Source organism: Triplophysa rosa, linkage group LG18 (assembly GCF_024868665.1).
Source record: "Triplophysa rosa linkage group LG18, Trosa_1v2, whole genome shotgun sequence".
Lineage (NCBI taxonomy): Eukaryota > Metazoa > Chordata > Actinopteri > Cypriniformes > Nemacheilidae > Triplophysa > Triplophysa rosa.
The window spans coordinates 7,651,585-7,670,099 of NC_079907.1; the positions used below are offsets into that span (position 1 = coordinate 7,651,585).

Genomic DNA, 18,515 nt, shown 5'->3' on the forward strand with positions numbered 1-18,515 from the left:
CACTGGAACAAATAACCAAACACCACATAAAGACCATTCTTCTGTTTGTGGGGGGGGGGGTAACCACCTAGTGGATTCCTGTAACCAACTTTGAGATCCCAGTGCCCGGACCTCAGCTGTGAACTCTCATCAGAGATCATTGCAAGCCAAGCATCCCTATGGGGCTAACCCAGTTCCTTGACAGCAGTTGCTCAGCACCTCTGCTTTAGGCATTATGGGTCAACACTTGGCATTTGAAAAGCAAGAAAATAAACATGATTTATTTCCTTAAACTGATTTTCATTATGTCCCAGTAACAGTCATGCATGCCTCACTGAGTAATGAAACTGCTTATCGAAAAAGTAAACCTGCTATGAGTCATTCATCTTTGTATAATTTAGTTAAATTCTTTAGTTGTACTGTTTATCATTAGACAAAACACTTGGTTCCTCAAAAAAATCAAACAAAACCTCTAAACTTCCAATAGAATCTGAAATTGAAATAAAACTGTCCTTGACTGCCCTCTAGTGCTCAGGGCTATTTAACAAAGAGTGCAAGCATTTTCATGAAGGAATTTCAAAACCTTTATTTTTCATGTTTCAAAATTCACACATTTACTTACAATCCAGCCATTCAACTCTGCTAGCAGAGTTGCAGTTATATAACATGAAGCTCAGCTTGTCGGACTTTACAATACATCCATTATCTAAATATACCTCCTGTATTTTAGCACCACAAAAGGCAGCCTTAAAATTCACTAGAGCAACAATTTATATTGTTACTGTACAAATCTAATATGACCAGCCAGGTATTACAACTTACTCTTGTTTATATTTTTATTAAATAACAAAATCAAAGTTGTGAGGGCACTTTTTCACAAACATAGCCAACTCATCCTTGTTCGTTTCACTTTTTAAACGACTTGCTCTGATCACTTTAATACCTCTACATAACCAAAATAACTGTCATTTAATTCCAGTTTAGCTTGGTTGGTTTTCAGTGTTTATCCTTCAGTCAAACTTACTCTAGCCATCTTCACATTCATGTGTCACTTACAGTTTCATCTAAAATCCCAGTCATAGATCTTTCAATAACTAAACAAGCGTTTTTTAACTCCTGTCCTGGGACCCATTAGGTAAACACACAAAATGTGCAGAGCAGTGAGTCCCCAGGACAGAAATTAAGAACCACTGATACACGATGATGTCCATAATTTAAATGTAAAAAAACAAAAAGAAAGAAAGACAAAATACCAGATTACATGGTTCCTGATTTCGCAGCAGCTTGGTCTGTGATGGACCGGTTTTGACTGATCTCCCTTGTGCTGGATTGGTCAGCATGAGACTGGCTGGTAATGGACTGTTTTTTGGTGGACTGGTTAGTTATAGACTGACTTGCGGTCGAGTGGGTTGCAACAGACTGTGACGTTATGGATTTTGTGGTCTTGGCCTGCTTGAACGCGGTGTGAATGGTCTTCTTCCTCTTGACGTGGAGGATCTCCATGGCATCGGGATTGACTCCAGGCTGCTGGAACTCTTGTGTGGTTTCCGTCTGCTCGGTGGTGGACTGATGCTGCTGATCCTGGAACTGCTGCTGTCTCTGGAGCATCTGAAATACAGTGAATGACTATGAAAACAAAATCATTCTTGGGATATTTTTTACTTAAAAAAATTCACATCATACAAAATGCATAAATCTACATTTTTTTATTTCCCCCGACATGTTTATTACAACAACAACAAAAAAACATTGTATGGAAAACCAAACAAATGATGCAAAAAAAGAGCCCAGAATGGCAAGACCTAATAAAGGTGGCTGGTGAAATGCATGGTTTTCTCATCTAGGCAAATGACAATTGCAAAAATAACAAAATTATACTGATTTATTGTGGATTATTTTGGAAGTAAATTAACACTATTGTTAAAATAGCTAATTCAAACAGAATTTCAACCTACTAAACAGTCTAAACAAACTAAATTAGACTGTCACTGTTAAATCAGTGTGAATTAAAATCGGGGGAAAACCTTTAATAACGAGTGAACAGCTATCAGACGGTTAGCGACATGTCGTCCCACACCTTCATTTTACGATAAAGTCGACTCGTAAAAACAAAAATTGCGACATAATTTTATCGCTTCAATAAACCAGGCCCTATCAAGTTCTCTCACGCTCAGTAAAAGTGGACAAAACCACTTCGTTGGCAGGCAGCTTGCATCCGTGATGTTACACTCGTGCCAAACACAACTAGAAATGCCTGTGCCTATTTGGTTTCGTGTGTTGAGGACAATAAGTAACACCATTTCTACACAAGACGCAGTAAGTAATATTTATATTTTGTGCGAAATTGTGATGTAAGATTTTTGTCTCACCAACAGTTGTTGGTACTGAGCAATAGCCTCGTCAGTGGTCACTCCTTCAGCCAGGCCCAGTTCTGCTGCCCGGCGGGCCATTTCTACTTTATGGGAGCCTGGAGGGGTCCAGCCCGCTCCTTTAATCCAGTTCAGATCTGATTTATAGTTCACCTACAAACAGACATACAGTCAGGTTTATTAAAACTTGTTACATGAAGACAGCTGTAAGTACAATGCATTTTCTACTGGATTCTGGGAAACTGTTGTCAATATTACTAAAAGTCACTGTATTTTAGTGCTGTCGCGATAAACCGACGATAAATATCACGTGATTTATGCACAGCTTTTGAGTGAAGTACGGGAAAATGCTGCTGCATCCGAAAGCCAGAGGGCGCTCTCGTGCGGAAACTCCAAATACGCACTGCAGAAGAAGACCATAACACCTTCTAGAATCTAGGAAATGCCTATGGACATCTTTTTATCACTGTTACTCAAGCCACATCAGGTATTTTTATGATAATAAAGTATATTTATAATGATCATGTTTGACGGGTGTTGCTTTTTCAATTGCACATTATATAAGCGACTCAAACTCGCACTGCTTTTAGATCGAGCAGCATATCCTACTGATCCCAGAGCCGTGCTTCACGGACAAGCTACGCATTAAAAAATATCGACACATTGCATATCGCAGCCAGCTCGATTACAATGGGATTTAGTGGTATAGCGGTAAATTATCGTGCAGCCGTACGTTAATGGTTGGCTCTTAAAGGGATAGTTCACCAGGAAGTAAAAATCCTGTCATCATTTATTTACAGTTGTGTCATTTAAACCCGTGATATTATAACTATCTTTTGTAAATCACTTTGTATAAACATATGCTAGATGAAATTAAAAGGAAAATGTATTGTTTTGTCATAATTTACTACATGTCATGTGCCCGTTAGTCACCAGTGTGTTAAAATCTTGTGTCATCTTGAAATCAAACTATTTCTCAACACAATACCGGTGATAAACTTTGGCATACGGTAGCCTCAAAACAGTTATCTATAACAAAACAATCCCAAAATCCACTCTCACATCACTGTGCAGTTGGTAGGCCTGTTTTGCATGTTTGACATTGAGCTGATCAGGATAGCAGGTGTAGTCATGAAGCTTCTGGCGATAGTTGAAGTTGCTGAGCTGAGCTTGGCTCTTCTTAGCCTGCAGGAATTCAGGTTGGTCAGCGTGGATCTTAAACTGAGAGCGTGTCTCCTGGAACTGCTTCTTGTACTCGTTGTTGCTCTGGAGCTTCCCAACAGCCAGTGAATGTCTCATCTTGGGGTCATCCTCAACGCTAAGGAGGCCAACCTGATGGCCCTTATCCTTCACAAATGCCTCCTTGTAGCGGAACTGGGAAGAAAGGTACAAAATACATCAAATCAAAATACTGCATAATAGGGAATAATACAATACAGGTTTCTTAAAGCTGAAGTATGCATGCTTAAAAACTTTATCGTTATATACTTAAATACTTTCCGAGATCAATATTGCAACGAGAACTATAAGCAATATTATATTCAGTTGATTTTCCCAAAAAGTATAAATGCAAAAAGTGTAGTTTCAGTGAAATTAAAAATGACAATTCTTATTTTTTCATGAAATATTGCAGCGTTTATAATAAATAGCTTATCAACGTGGGTCGTTTTCTTTTTAAAATTCATGTATCCTCATAATCTTCAATTAAAATCTGAAAATGTACTTCCGCCCTGAAATGACTATCCATCTCAAATGACGTAAATTAGACGGCTTGGCCTGAACATCCATTAACTCCTCCCCTTCAACTGTCAGTCTGCTGCCAGTTTCATTTCAAAATCAATGCAACAGCTGTTTTTAAACATCAATTCGCAGGGAAAAACGCAAGCCACGCCCATTAATTTTCTCCTTTGAAATTCACTCGGAAATGTGTCAGAATACGGAAGAAAAAACGATCGCAACTTCCACTTCATGGGGACTTTAGTAAATGAATCAGCTCAACAAATGGTGTTAGTTTGGGGCGGGAACATCTGTTTGTTTGACCAATGGAAGCCTAGCAAACAGGAAATGGTTTTGAAAGTGCTTAAAAACATTATTTTCACGACTGGTTTGGTAACAAATAGTAGCACCGAATTTACACACTTAAGCTTTAATATGACTTACATCACTTGCAATTTCTCTAGAAGTCTTGGCTGTTTGGAAGGGGATGGCATCTAACCTGAGGTCATAACCTGCTGCTTTAACCTGCTCACCTGACATTTTATAAACTTTCTGCAAAAGTAGAGAGAAAAAGAAGCTTAGATAACCACAGAGGATGCAATGGAACATCAATTGAGGATATATAACAACAGCATGCTTACGTCGCTAATTTGCTGTGCGTTGATCTTTGCTCTGATGAAGTCTGGATGATCATGGTGTAAAGTGTACTTGTGCATGGACTTAGAGTCTCCAGACTTATACATCCTCTGAAACAGCAACAGATATTGTGTTACAACCGAGCTTTAACTCTCTACTGATATCTGACAGAGATATTGATTTGTATACAGTTTACCTCACTACATTGTATGTAGCTGTTCTTTGCATGGATGATATCCGGTGAATCAGCCACCTGGGTGAACTTCAGACTGTCTGGATGTTGACGGTACTTCTTCTGCAAAGGATATAAGGTAAGGAGCAAAGCATTTATTATCAAGAACTATTGGTGGTAGTGTAATGATTTACCGTACGTACACTTTTACTCACATCACTAATAAGTTCTCCAGCTTTCTTTACATACTCATGCTGGGCTGCACCCACTGAATCCCAAGCCACTCCCTTCATGAAGTTCAGATCTGATTTGTATAAATTCTTTGAAAAACAGAAAACATTTCACTTATTATTTAAAGTTACACTAAATTACACAGGATGAAAACATCTCCAAGTACAAAACACTGCGAGGATGTATAATGCCATTAATAGATTTTATCAATGATCATCTGATAACTAAATTATAATGTTCCAAGCAACTTGCCACAATTCATGTGATTTTTTTTCTGTCTTCATGTAATTCCCGACTGACTTAATGATGGTGAGATCATATCTTTGTGGAGGCCAAATTGTCTGTTGTAGGACTACACAAACATCTCTCTTTTAACATCAAGGTAAGTTGGGTAAATATTTCTATGTATTGGGTTGTTTGACATATTTGAGAATTATAATAACAGGCACAATTCTGCATTCTTCTTTAGTGAGCAAAATTTTGTGCTGGTAAGATTTATGTTCTTCCCTTTCTCACCTGGCTTTGCAGTTCATATGCCTTCTTGGCCCACTGGACCTTCATGTCATCGGGCAGGGTGGTGTACGAGTGCATGTGGGTCTTGTAATCCTGGTCACTGGCTAAAGCCTGGGCCTTCTTGGCGTGAACCAGGTTCACCATGTCTAGGGGCAGCTGATACTGACTGTTGATGGACATGGCGTCTTTACGGTAGTTCTGGTCGCTCTGCAGACGGCCCATCTCCAAGCAGTGCATCAAATGCGAGTCCTCCAGAACGCTGCGGGAACCAATGTGCTTGCCCTTCTCCAACACGTGGTTGTGCTTGTATTGGTACTGTCAAAGCAGATTGGATTTTAGTGTTTGAATTGTATTCTAGACGGTTTAGTCATCACAAACATGGCTGTGTGATTGGTTAAGGATGTTAATGCAAGAATTTATCAGACTTGTTTTTTGCCCATAGATGTTTAACCGTGTAAATTTAGAGAGGTTATTCTTACATCACTAGCAATGCTGGTGGAAGCTTTGGCAGCCTGGAAGGGGATATCCTTCATGGTGAGTTTATAACCCTGAGCTCTGAGTGTATGCCAGGACTCTTTGTACTTAACCTGAAATATAACAGCGAATGTTTTAAATGCATTAAAACAGTATTTCTAAATGCACTCAATTTCTTTTTTACTGCGCTACTTCATTTAAAAAATATCGTTTAAATTAGCTGTCAGTTTTGGAATAGTAGATTTTATGAGAGGAATAACCATAAACACAAAAATAGACTGATGGCTCATCTTACATCACTGAAGTTAGCGGCGTTAATCTTGGCCTGCATGATTTCAGGTCTCTCTGCTGTAATGGTGTAGTTGTGCCTGAAGTTCTCCCCCTTTTCTTTGTACAAACGCTAAAGATCAAACCACAAGACATTATTATGTAACCGTCAATCAAAACACTGTGAGAATATTAGGAATGCCCACCTACCTCATTGTTGACCCTGCCACTGATCTTAGCATGTACAATGTCTGGAGAATCCGTTACAGATGTGTGCTTGAAAGAGTAGGGTTGCTGGCGATACTTTTTCTGTAAAATACATATATTATAAATATTAATATATAAGTTAAAACATTTGACTCTCTGTTGCTGTAAAAAATTAAGCTGGTTGCTTTCGTAGTAATCTTTATGTGGGTTGAAGAGAAATATTATTGGCATTTCTAACAAAATGTAGAGAGAGAGAGAGAGAGAGAGAGAGAGAGAGAGAGGGAGAGATCAGCCATACCTCACTGATTAAATCTGTGGCCCGTTTGGATCCCTCAATCTGTAGAGCACCAGTGGCAATCCAGGCAGCACCACGTAAGTAGTTCAGATCAGATCGGTAGAGTTTCTGTTGTATCAACACAGAAAGTTAAAGATCACAACTTTTTTAATAGAAGTAATAGAGGTCGTGTAGTACAGTAGTATTGAGTACGCCTTTACCTCACTTTGCAGTTCATATGCTTTCTTGGCAGCCTGCACTTTGATGTCATCGGGCAGTGTTGTGTATTTGTGCAATATTAGTTTGTAGTCCTGATCGCTGATCAGAGACTGAGCCTTCTTAGCATGGAGCACGTCCAGCATGTCCATGGGCAGATGGAACTGAGAAAGTGCCTTCGAAGAGTCCTTTCTGTATTTGATCTAAGTAGAGAGATTATCATGTTCATTCATGATTACTTTATCCAACTCAATATAAGAATTATTTTGCGAATACTCACATCACTCTGTATCTTTGTGGCATGCACAGTGTGTGCGATGTTTATGTCATCCTCCAGTCCCTTTAGACCAATCATCCTCCCCTTGGTTTTCTCAAACTGTTCTTTGTACTTTTGCTGGATGTAATAGCTAGACAGTCAGATATATAGACAAAGAGTTTGACAGAGGATTTTTGCTATTGTGTCCTGAATACTCACATCACTGAGGATTTCTGCAGACGATTTGGCCGCCTGGAATGGAATAGCATCCAGACGTAACTTGTAGCCGGCATCTTTGATCTTTGTCCAGGACTCTTTGTAACGTGACTATACGCAAGAGATCTCCGTTTAGCAACTGAATGTGGGAATTAAATTGCTTTTGTGTGTTTTTAACAGCTTCTCAAACAGAAACAGCAGGAGGTGTGTAATGGATTCTTACCTCACTAAGGTTCATAGCATTGATCTTGGCCTGCACATGCTCTGGTAAGTCTCCAGTAAGTGTGTACTTGTGCATTTCGTTTTCTCCCTTCTCTCTGTACAACCTCTGTATGAAGATAGGATATGTAGTTAGATTGAAGTTGTAGATAAACAGATTTCAATTAAAAAAACTTTCTTCTATTTCAGCTTAAATTGCAGAGACATGCATGAGTCTTGAAACCATGTAAGATATAAAAGCGTTTACATACATCAAGAACCAGTTTGCTGGTGATTTTGGCCTGCACCATCTCTGGTGTGTCCTCCACGCTAGTGAACTTCAGAGCACTTACATGCTGTCTGTACTTATTCTGGAACATACATGTGGCATTGTAAAGATTTGTATGCATTTTTAAGGAATGCTAGCATTTCCTATAAAACATTTAAAGATTATGCTTCAGCTATTTTGTTTTTTGTTTTTGCATTTCAGTATGTATCAACATGCAGAAATGTTTTTCATTTTAAGCCAACTTCAGGTAACATCTGTACTAAAAGTTTAACTTCAAATTTTGTTCAATATACAGTGGGGTCCAGTCTGAGACCACTATTGAAATGTTTCTGTTTTGCTTTTATGTTATTTAAACAAATGTTTATATTTCAAATTATATTTTCAGTTCAAGAATTAAATTAGCCTAAATAATGCAGAAGTAATTCTCAGTGATTTTACATCCTAATTAAAAAAATCGTAAAACTTTTGTTCTGTGTATTAGCTGGTAACAAAAAGGCATAATAAAAGTCTTCAGTAAAATACAGACAAAAAAAATTCAGTAGAAAATGTCACAGTTCTGAATGTGAATAACATGTACAACATAAATAATATTTGAACACATTATATTTAGTTCATAGCTGTCTTTGCTGAGTAGAGGGTTCATAAAAACTATACAAGGTGCTGATGCATTGAGGAAGTTCATTTCTATACTTATACCTGATATAAATATAACCCTGCTTACAGGGATTACATAAATGTTCTTCTGGTGGTTATATACTGCTTAAGATGCTACTGTTGACCTTAAAATCTTGAAGTAAGACAAGTCAGTCTGTACCTCACTGGCCAAATCTGTAGCTTTTCTGGCCTGCTGTACATCAAGAGATCCTGAGGCCTCCCAGCCCACCCCTTTCATCCAGTTCAGGTCAGAACGATACTTTTTCTGTGAAGAAAACATGTCAATTGTGATTACAAAACAATATGCATTTGTGGGTATTTACGTACATGCCAAAAATTGCATGCTGGGATAGATCTCGTATTCGAGTCTTACATCACTATGTAAGCCGTAAGCTTTCTTGGCCCACTCTAGTTTCATATCAGTGGGTAGGGTGGTGTACTTGTGAAGGAAGGTTTTATAGTTTGTCTCAGTGGCCAGTTCCTGGGCTTTCTTTGCATGGGTGAGTGTCATCATATCGAGTGAGGCACTGTATTTGGTCTTGGCGTCCTTATACTCTTTCCTATAGTTGAGGTCACTCTGGAGTTTGGTGGCCAGGCTGGAATGAGCCATTTGAGAATCATCAGAAACGGCCTTCACGCCGATCATCTTCCCTTTTGCCATTTCGTATTCTTGCTTGTATTTCACCTAGATACATTAACCGGTAACATTTAGATCAGTCACCTGACATACAGTAACAGTCATGTTTGTTAGCAGGGTGTACTATCACTCACATCGCTGGCGAGATCTCGTGTGGCTTTGGCGGTGAGAATGGAAACTGAGTCCATGCCAAGGTCAAAACCTTTCTCCCTCTGTTCCTCCCAGCTACTCTTATATGACTTCTGAAAAGTTGTGAGTTGAAACAAAGCAGGCAGTGGATGTTAGTTGCTGTGCAGGTTATTTATACACCATAGGTTCAACCAGGATTTAGTTCATACTCCACTAAGAAGTTCTGCATTGGCTTTGGCTTGTTTGAAGAGAGGCTCATCCTTGTTCATAGTGTATTGATGCATTAGCTGCTCGGTGCCCGCTTTGTATGCCAGCTGAGGACGAGAAAAGGTTAATTCATGTTGGGTGATTTAAAATAATCAAATGGACGACATCCAATCATACAGGTTCATACAGTATCTTACATCACTCTGTAGCTCCTGGCTCTTCTTGGCATGTTTGATGGAGGGGGTGTCCGCGACTTGCGTAAATTTAACCCTGTCCACCTTCTGGCGATACTTTTTCTGCATAAAAGTATAAAACCCACTATTGTAGAAACTACAAAATAGATCAATACACACAACACACGCTCAGTAATGACTTACCTCGCTGAGAAGTTCTCCTGCTTTTTTGGCCTGTTCCACATCCAGACAGCCGTCAGCCTCCCAACCCACTCCCTTCATCCAGTTTAGGTCTGATCGGTACTGGTTCTAAAACAACCGAATCAATATGCATGTAGTAGATGTATGTATGTGTTATCATACTGTTGAAGAGCAAATCTTACGTCACTCTGTAATTGGTAGGCCTTCTTAGCTTGCTGCACTTTAATGTCATCAGGCAGGACGGTATAGTCATGTAGCTTCTTCCTGTAGTCCAAGTCACTAGCAAGGGCCTGAGCCTTCTTAGCATGGCTCAGATTCACCATGTCCAAAGGTAGGTGGCACTTGGACTGAGTCTCCTTAGATCCTTTTTTATAGGCAACCTTGAGTAAAGAAATGTGATGGTTTTGTTTGAATTTCCTGATTTGGTATTTGTAAATGATTAGTTTGATCATGTTAGTCTGAGCGATGCATTGATGTGTTTGATGTAATGTGAATGTGTTGCATTTCTGAGGCAAGGGACCTACCTCACTGCTCAATTTGGCCACCTGAAGCGAATGCAGTGTTTTAGAATCACTCACATCCATTCCAATAGCTTTGTCTTTGTTCTTCATATGTGACTCCTTGTACTTGATCTGTACAACCCAGGATATTTATATTAAAGGTACCTATCAGACACTTTTAACAAAAATGTATAGGGCTCAAGACAATTGACTGAATCAGATCTTTTACTTATTTCGAAAGGGATAGTTTAATCAAAACTGAAAATGTGTTCATCATTTACTCACCTTCATGACATTCCCAACCTGTATGACTTACTTTCTTCTGCAGAGCACAAATGAAGATTTTCCAAGAACGTTGGTAACCAAATAACATTGGTCCCCAATCCCCATTCACTTCCATTGTATGGACACAAAACCATTGAGACATTTAAAAAATATCTTCTTTTATGTTCCACAAAAGAAAGTGTCATATACAGGTTTGGAATGACATGAAGATGAATAAATAATAACTTTCCCTTTAAGTACAGACAAGGCCTTTAATCATTTCGATAAAGTTTCACATTTTAACAGATTCTTACATCGCTGGCAAGATCTCGGGAGGCTTTGGCAGCTTTTAGTGTCAATGTGTCAAGGCCAATGTCACATGCCTTAGATTTGTTTTTCTCCCAGTTCTCCTTGTATTTGATCTGTGAAGGTTAAGAGGTCATTTAGCAATGCAATCAACACCTGTAAACTATATACTGTGTATGGATAACAAACAATGTGTCAAGGTTCTGGTATTTGTAAGTACAGTGTAGACTTACATCACTGACAAGCTCTGCATTGGCTTTGGCCTTTTTAAACTCTGGTGTATCTTGGGATAATGTGTACTGGGTCTTTGTCTTCTCATAGTTGGCTTTGTAGTTCAACTGTATAGTGAGAGATACACGATGCTATAAAAGTTCTATGTATGTTAAACCCAACATACTCAATGAGAAGGATCATTTATTCTTACATTGCTGAGTTGTTGGGTATTGATTCTGGCTTGCACTATTTCAGGGGTGTCCGTAACCTGGCTGAATTTTAGTTTGTCAATATGTTGTCTATAGTTTTGCTGTGTGGAAAAAGTAACTTTAAATTGAGCTTATTTTAGTTAGCAGTGTATGATTCAGTTAAAGATGCAATTATAAAACCGAAATACGATTATTTTTTCCAAACAGTTCATAATGAGTAAACAGAAAATCAGACTTACATCTTTGAGCGGCTCCAGTTTTTTTTGGGACTGGTAGGATGGGGTAATAGTGGCTGGGTAGTTGTACTCACCCTGCACATTCTTCTCTTGCTCATATTCTGACTTGTAGGCAATCTAAAACCAGATAGTACAAGAAAGTAAGTTTTTACTTTGTCTTTTCAAAATGGGAGTCAAAAGTTAGTCAAAAGGTCATTTTGGTGAACTTTTAAGCATCTAAACATGAACACACAAAATGATGTACTGTAGGAGAGATAATGTGTTCCAAAGAATTCTTACATCACTGGCCAGCTTTCTGACATTCATGGCGTGCATGGTCTTCTTGTCGATGCCACCCCCTTCATAGTGCCCCTTCATGTGATTTGTGTACTTCTCTTTGTATTTATTCTGTAATTAAACATAGAACTGAAATTCTGGTGCCAAACCTGCAGTGTTCTCATTTATGTTTAAATGTTTATGTAATCAAGTTGTCCAACTTCACCGAATGAAGGAAACCTATTGAGTGAACCATCTTGCATGTACTGTAATTGCACACAGGACCACCTTAAATATAGAACGTGCTGTCATTCATTGGATAGCAGTCATATCACTGATGAGTCACTCACATCACTGGTATACTTGGCGATCTTTGACACATTCTTGAACTGTGGCGTCTCACAGTAGTTGATGCTGTGGCCTTTGGTGGTCTCAAGGTCCTTCTTGTATTCAACCTGAAAATGGAAGGAAGTTCAAGAATTTAGCATCTCTGTCCCTTTCAATGACCTTTATGGTCCCCACACAGTGACTCAGTGCCCAGTTGGCATCTGTTTGTAAATCAGTGCAGGATAACGATGAGGTACTTTAAGAATCAGCAGGTATACACTGTGGCATGCAGACAGATGGGTCAAAATGGAACGATGATGTCATGTTCCTGGCCTTTGAGCTCTCAACAGGAGGACTCATTGTATAATTCACGTGTGGAGACTGTATGTCTGAGTCAATTATAGTTTTTTATCCTCCCAGTCTGTCTTTGCACCATCCGAGAATGTCTACTCAAAATGTGTTTTCTACTCTTTCTATCCTTAATATACAGTTTCTAAGAAAATCCTTAGCTTTGTATACTGTGGTAGGCTATGATACCAGTTTTTACTGCACTTATGCTTTTTGTTGTCCTCATGTTGCTCCAATTGCTTCTATTGTTTATCTCATTTGTAAGTCGCTTTGGATAAAATCGTCTGCTAAATGACTTCATGTGGAACCATGGCACAACGAGTCAAATAAATGTTGAATTGCATTTAAGGTGCATATGTCATAGAGATTTAACATTATATGAATTGCTTTTCACTGTGCCAGTTGTCTACTTGGCACCCAAGTGCACTTATTTAAAAAAAATACTTTATTAGGGGCTAAATTGTTGGTTGTGACAGAAGACATTTGTAATGTAACTTTAACACAAAACTATTTGAAATGTTATGAAAATAAATCATTTAAATAATGGTTTAATATAATGTGATAATTGGCTTATTTTTAACCTGAATTTCCAAAAAGATATTTTGTTTATTTAGCCTACCTGTTTTCACTTCCCATATTGAAATGTGAAATATTTAATTAGTGAAACAATGTCTACTCATGACAGATCACTTCAGCAATAGTAATACTTACATTGCTGGCTATGTCGTGGGCTTTCTTAGCCATATGGTATGCAGGGGTTATCATGGCAGGAAAGCTGCCCTTGCCTTTGTGCTGTTCATACTCTTCCGTGTAGACATGCTGAAGAAAATAGATATTGATTCATTACAATCATATGACACTTTGTTTCCCAAAGGGAATATTTTGATGTACGTAAAAAAAGCCTGACCTGACTGAGATGTTCTGCGTTCTCTTTGGCCAGAGCGAATTCTGCGGCCCTTGCATCAGTGCTGACCTTTCCTTTAATCTCCTGCTCGTATTTCTGTTTGTACTTTACCTGTAAACAAACATTGCTGGTTTTACTACCACCATACGAGTACAGCTGACAGAAAAGCGCACGCTACATTTGGACACTTACCTTGCTGGCCATCTCTCCTGCTTTTTTGGCCACCTGGTATCCAGGGGTGAAGTGGGCTGGGAAACTGCCTTTGCCTCTGTGTTGCTCATACCCCTCGGTGTAGACATACTTTTAATGGAAGGAGATGCAAAGTTAGGGCATCATTTATGTAAATGTTTTGGCCTCGTAGAATAGTCACGGTTGTGGTATTTGCTTACATCACTAGCAATCTTCCCTTGGTTTTTAGCTAGAAGAACATCAGGTGTGTCTGTCACAGTGGTGTACTTGGACAGTCTTTCTTCGTGTCCTTTTTTGTATTCCAACTGAAATCATAATGGTAAAAGTGTATATGAATGTAAGAATACAGTTGTGTTATAGTAAAGTTACAGTGGATCTGACTGGGTAGAGATTTACATTGCTAGCCAGTGTATTTGCCTTCTTTGCCATTTCATATCCCGGAGTGATCATGGCAGGAAAACTGCCCTTTCCTTTAGACTGCTCATATTCCTCTGTGTATTTCACCTGTAAATGAACAGAATGCATTATATGAAACACACAATGGGGCAATTCACAAAGAATGATTCATGTTGTGTTAGTGTCGGGGGCTCAAATACACCCTTACATCACTATCCAGTGAGACTCCAGTCTTGGCATGCATGATCTCAGGTGTGTCTGCCACAGAGGAAAACTGCGTCACACGTTCCTCGTGGCCTCGCTTATATTCAACCTGTAATACATCATTCATTGTAATTCCTTTTCTTATTATGATCATTTATTTAGCCATTAGAGATTGTTGAACTGGAATGAAAATTCTTTCATCATTGATCTACTTTCGTGCAATACCAAACCTGTATGCCTTTCCTTCTTCTGGAGAGCACAAAAGAAGATATTTTGAAGAACGTTGGTAAACAAACTACACCAGCCCCAATTACCTCCATTGTATGGACAGAAAACCACTGAGATATTTCTCAAAATATCCTCTTTTGTGTAGAAAGAGTCATATACAGATTTTGGATGACATGGGGGTATATAAATGGTAACTAACTTTTTATTTTTGGGTGAGCTGTTCTTTTAAGTGTCATATCACTTACATCACTGATGGTTTTCTGTGCCTGGGACACCCGCACAATTTCCTGGCTGGTGACGCTGCCGGAGTACCACGACTGTTGGCCCACAAACTCAGTTTGATAACCTTGCTGATTTGTGAAAGATTAGAAACCAGTCACATATGGCCCATGCATTTACAGATACGCCTGAAGCTTTTCTGTTATTATTTTTAGGTTACTCACCTGGCTAGCAAGCTGGCTGGCTTTATGAGCCTGATCGATTTCTTTCGATCTCATGTCATAGTGGAAAGTGGACATAAAACGTTCTCCTTCCTCTCTGTATTTATTCTAAAAAAAAAAGAACAGATTACACAGTGTAACAATTTTTTGTTTCGCCTGACCTTTTTATAGTCTTGCACAATTCTGTGGTGCTAATTATTGTGGTAATATTTATCTTCATGGGCAGTAGCATCAATGTTTTAGTGTGTATTTAGCATTAGTAAAATTTTAACTAATAATTCATTATGATATATCGTTATATTGCAAATAAACAAAAACATATTACACATATTTTTTAAATTACTTTCCAATTGTCACTGTCAGGAAATTCTAGAAATTTCACAGAGAAGGTGGGATGAAGCGATGATAGGTGACTACATCTGGAACTTGGTTCATGAGGATAATATTAGTCATGAAGGACAAAAAACATTCAAATGTACACTTCTGACATTTTGGAAGACTCATTTTCTAGTAACTGTTGTTAAACTGTTGTTTTGAGCTCAGTGTTATGCCAGTACCTTGTACTTTCTGTTTACGAATAATACCCAAATGTATAAATGTGTAAAATTATATATATATATATTTTTAGTATACCATCGATGGAAAAAAATAATGTGATTTCCGTAATCAGCATGTTAAACCGTATAAAGAAACAGTAAAAATGTAAGTGAAACACAACTTAAAAAATATATATATATTGTGTTATTAGTGAGCTACCATTGGGCCAATCAGGTTGTGCCGCTCATGTAATGTAATTTCTTTAATGAATTATTATGAAATATTTTTCAGGGATTTAACAATGAACAACACGGAAAGAAGAATCCTAAGATCCTTGTCATCATCATCAAGTCCAAGTAAGTGCAATTTTCACGTTCAACAGATTTAGTTTTATTTTCCAGTAAAAAATGAAGATTGCACATGTGAAATGCAAGGTGTCTGCAAACTGTCAGTGTACATAACAGCCTCCAGAGTCCTCTGATGGACAGGGACAGCTGGGATCCCTCAGAGTGACAGACAGTGAGGGGGGAAATGAAGCAAGGAAGCACGAGAGGTGGTCCATGTTCATGAGGTATATATTTAAACAGCAAATACATAAAGAAAGCCAGAGGAGGGTATCATGTCACACCACAGAAATAACTCTGTTGATGCCGTTCCCATTCCAAAGCTGTGGAGTCACTGAAGCCTTTAAGCTTTCCTAAAAACAGCTCTATAAGACAACTCATATAAAGTAAACGCTAGGTATTACAAGCATTGTGACCCATATTTGATTCTTTAAACACTTTGTCTATGAGTCAGGAAGTAAATATTTAGTAAATACTGTAGATTGGTCAATCTTGGTACTCCATCAAATAACTCACCTACTGGATATTTCTGTTTATAAAATGTATATTTTTATAATAATTATTATATAGTTATATTATATTATTGCTATAGCTCTTGGGTAAACAAGTCTTGATCAACCATATTTGGCACTTAAATGTCTATTAAACAGCCCATTTATCAAACTTCTATATTTGAAGAGTTTGATTCCAAAATGAGATTTTTTTCAAAAATCATGTTTTTATTATGTTATCATGTTTTTATAGTGTTTTAATGTGTTAGTTAATATTTTATTATTGTTATTATGGCTTAAATCAAAACAAACCAACTGCAGTTTGATTGATATTAATTGGAATGCACAATAAAAAACATTTAAAAAACATTTTAAACGGAGTTATCTCATTTTGGAACCAAACTCTTAATTTGTACATTTATTAAGATTTGATTTGATTTTTTCCAAGTAATTTTAAGTAATGTTTTGTTTTTTTAAAGACCAAAGCAGTGCTGTATTCCAAAATGTTAAATCTCTCCTCAATTTAGCTTCCATTTTACATTTATATCCTCAACCTCTCCTGAAGGTGTACTTAATAGTTAACCATATTATTTTGACAGCTTTATTGCATTTGCAGTTGGAAAAGCAAAGTTTGGTTGTGTTTTGTGGTGTCTGTGGCATCATCAGGAGCTCACCTCACTGACTGCCTCAGTCTGTTTCTTGGCATTGATGTTGATTGGAGTCTCATAGACACTAGTAAATGTGTTATTCTTTGGATTATGGCTATGAGAAACAAATTATATATTGAAAACTTTAAAATTGTATACATTATACATTCAAACATTTAGTGATGGAAATGTAATGACAATTTAATTTAAATGATTACTAAAAAATAAGAAGCAATAAGAACTTACACTTGGCAGAAAGGCCTTTTCTCATAGCTGACATAGTTATTGGCAGTCAAAACCATCTTACAGACCTCACAGTGAAAACATGCTTTGTGCCAATTCTGAAAGATAAAATGAAAGACATTTTTTAAATTGAATGTAATCTGAAATCTAATCTGAATCTAAGGTAACGGATCCAAACCAGTCCTCCTTACAACATGAACAGGTAATAATTCCAGTTTGTAGAGCAATATCCGTACAAGCTTACCTGACCGATCAGATTGATCTTCTCTGCGGGGTACACCACAAACCCACACCTGGCACACTTTTGAACATTCATGTCTTTGTCCTATTAAAACAGCAACTCCAGAAAAAAATTACAACTCGTACTAACAATTAGTATAGTGAAAACAAGGCGTCCCAGACAGTCCCTTATTCCGGCTTCAGTCTCTGTATCCGTCCAGTGTTAAACTTAGATCTGCTCTTTGACAGGGACCCTGTCTATTACATGTCACTAGGTGCAAAGTTCCATCCCTCTTTGGCTGTTGTCGTGCAGCTCACTGGCTGTCCAGCTGTCTGTTAGTTAAAGGGGTGATGGATGTCACTAAATAGTGACCACAATGTTGTGCACTTTGAGCAGATTAGTCAGAGCCTTCAGTCTGACTCGAAATAGGTGAATGAAGTCACGGCTATTTGTTGTTGCACATGAAATAAAAAGCATTACATTCTTGTGTGTGAGCCATTATTTATTTGTCATTTGTTCAAAAAAGATGTTTTGTTCAGTTATATAGGCTAGTACGTAATAATTTGCTATTAGCCTACTATATAATTCAATTCAATTTTATTTACATAGAGCTTTTCACAATGTGCATTGTTCCAAAGCAGCTTTACAGGAGAAAATAAAATAAAAAACAGAAAGATAAGGAGAGCTTATTAGTTGTGATTTAGGAAATTTCATTTGTTGAAACTGTTTAAGTCGAATTTTGTCTCATTTTTTGATCGATATCGGACAACAGAGGAATGTTATAAGCAGGGAAAATAGTAATGGCATAATGTAACTGAGTGCAGCTATAACTGTCATGTGATGTAAGTTTAGCATTAATGTGACAAGTTGTCCGTCTTTGCTCTTGGATGGGGATGGAATTGCCTGAGCTGGAGCTGGGATGGTCACTTTGCTCTTGGTTGGTGATGGAATTGCCTGAAACTGTAGCTGGGATGGTCAGTCAGTCCGCAGGCTCTCGCAG

General features: G+C 38.0%; 1 protein-coding gene across 1 annotated transcript; it reads right to left on the bottom strand.

Moving 5' to 3' along the window:
* Positions 1–567: 567 nt before the first annotated feature.
* Positions 568–17,826, bottom strand: nrap (nebulin-related anchoring protein). Its single transcript, XM_057359456.1, has 42 exons — positions 17,540–17,826; positions 17,299–17,393; positions 17,080–17,167; positions 15,037–15,141; positions 14,839–14,943; positions 14,370–14,474; positions 14,162–14,269; positions 13,966–14,070; positions 13,769–13,876; positions 13,580–13,687; positions 13,384–13,491; positions 12,348–12,452; positions 12,022–12,129; positions 11,746–11,859; positions 11,509–11,607; positions 11,318–11,422; positions 11,093–11,200; positions 10,539–10,646; positions 10,197–10,394; positions 10,018–10,122; positions 9,838–9,936; positions 9,643–9,747; positions 9,439–9,546; positions 9,041–9,352; positions 8,828–8,932; positions 7,997–8,095; positions 7,750–7,854; positions 7,530–7,637; positions 7,335–7,448; positions 7,060–7,257; positions 6,863–6,967; positions 6,568–6,666; positions 6,386–6,490; positions 6,096–6,203; positions 5,620–5,931; positions 5,088–5,192; positions 4,897–4,995; positions 4,706–4,810; positions 4,509–4,616; positions 3,411–3,722; positions 2,349–2,501; positions 568–1,587 (listed from the first exon to the last, which is right to left on the bottom strand). Exons 1-42 carry the CDS (start codon positions 17,609–17,611, stop codon positions 1,237–1,239), a joined length of 5,472 nt encoding a protein of 1,823 aa, XP_057215439.1. The 5' UTR covers positions 17,612–17,826; the 3' UTR covers positions 568–1,236.
* Positions 17,827–18,515: the final 689 nt, after the last annotated feature.

Excerpts from the sequence above, each read along its gene's own strand:
- nrap (XM_057359456.1), bottom strand. The coding sequence starts at position 17,611 with ATGAATGTTCAAAAGTGTGCCAGGTGTGGGTTTGTGGTGTACCCCGCA. Across the intron at positions 6,968-7,059 it reads CATATGAACTGCAAAGTGAG|AAACTCTACCGATCTGATCT; the intron begins GTAAAGGCGTAC and ends TTGATACAACAG. Across the intron at positions 5,193-5,619 it reads CATATGAACTGCAAAGCCAG|AATTTATACAAATCAGATCT; the intron begins GTGAGAAAGGGA and ends TGTTTTTCAAAG.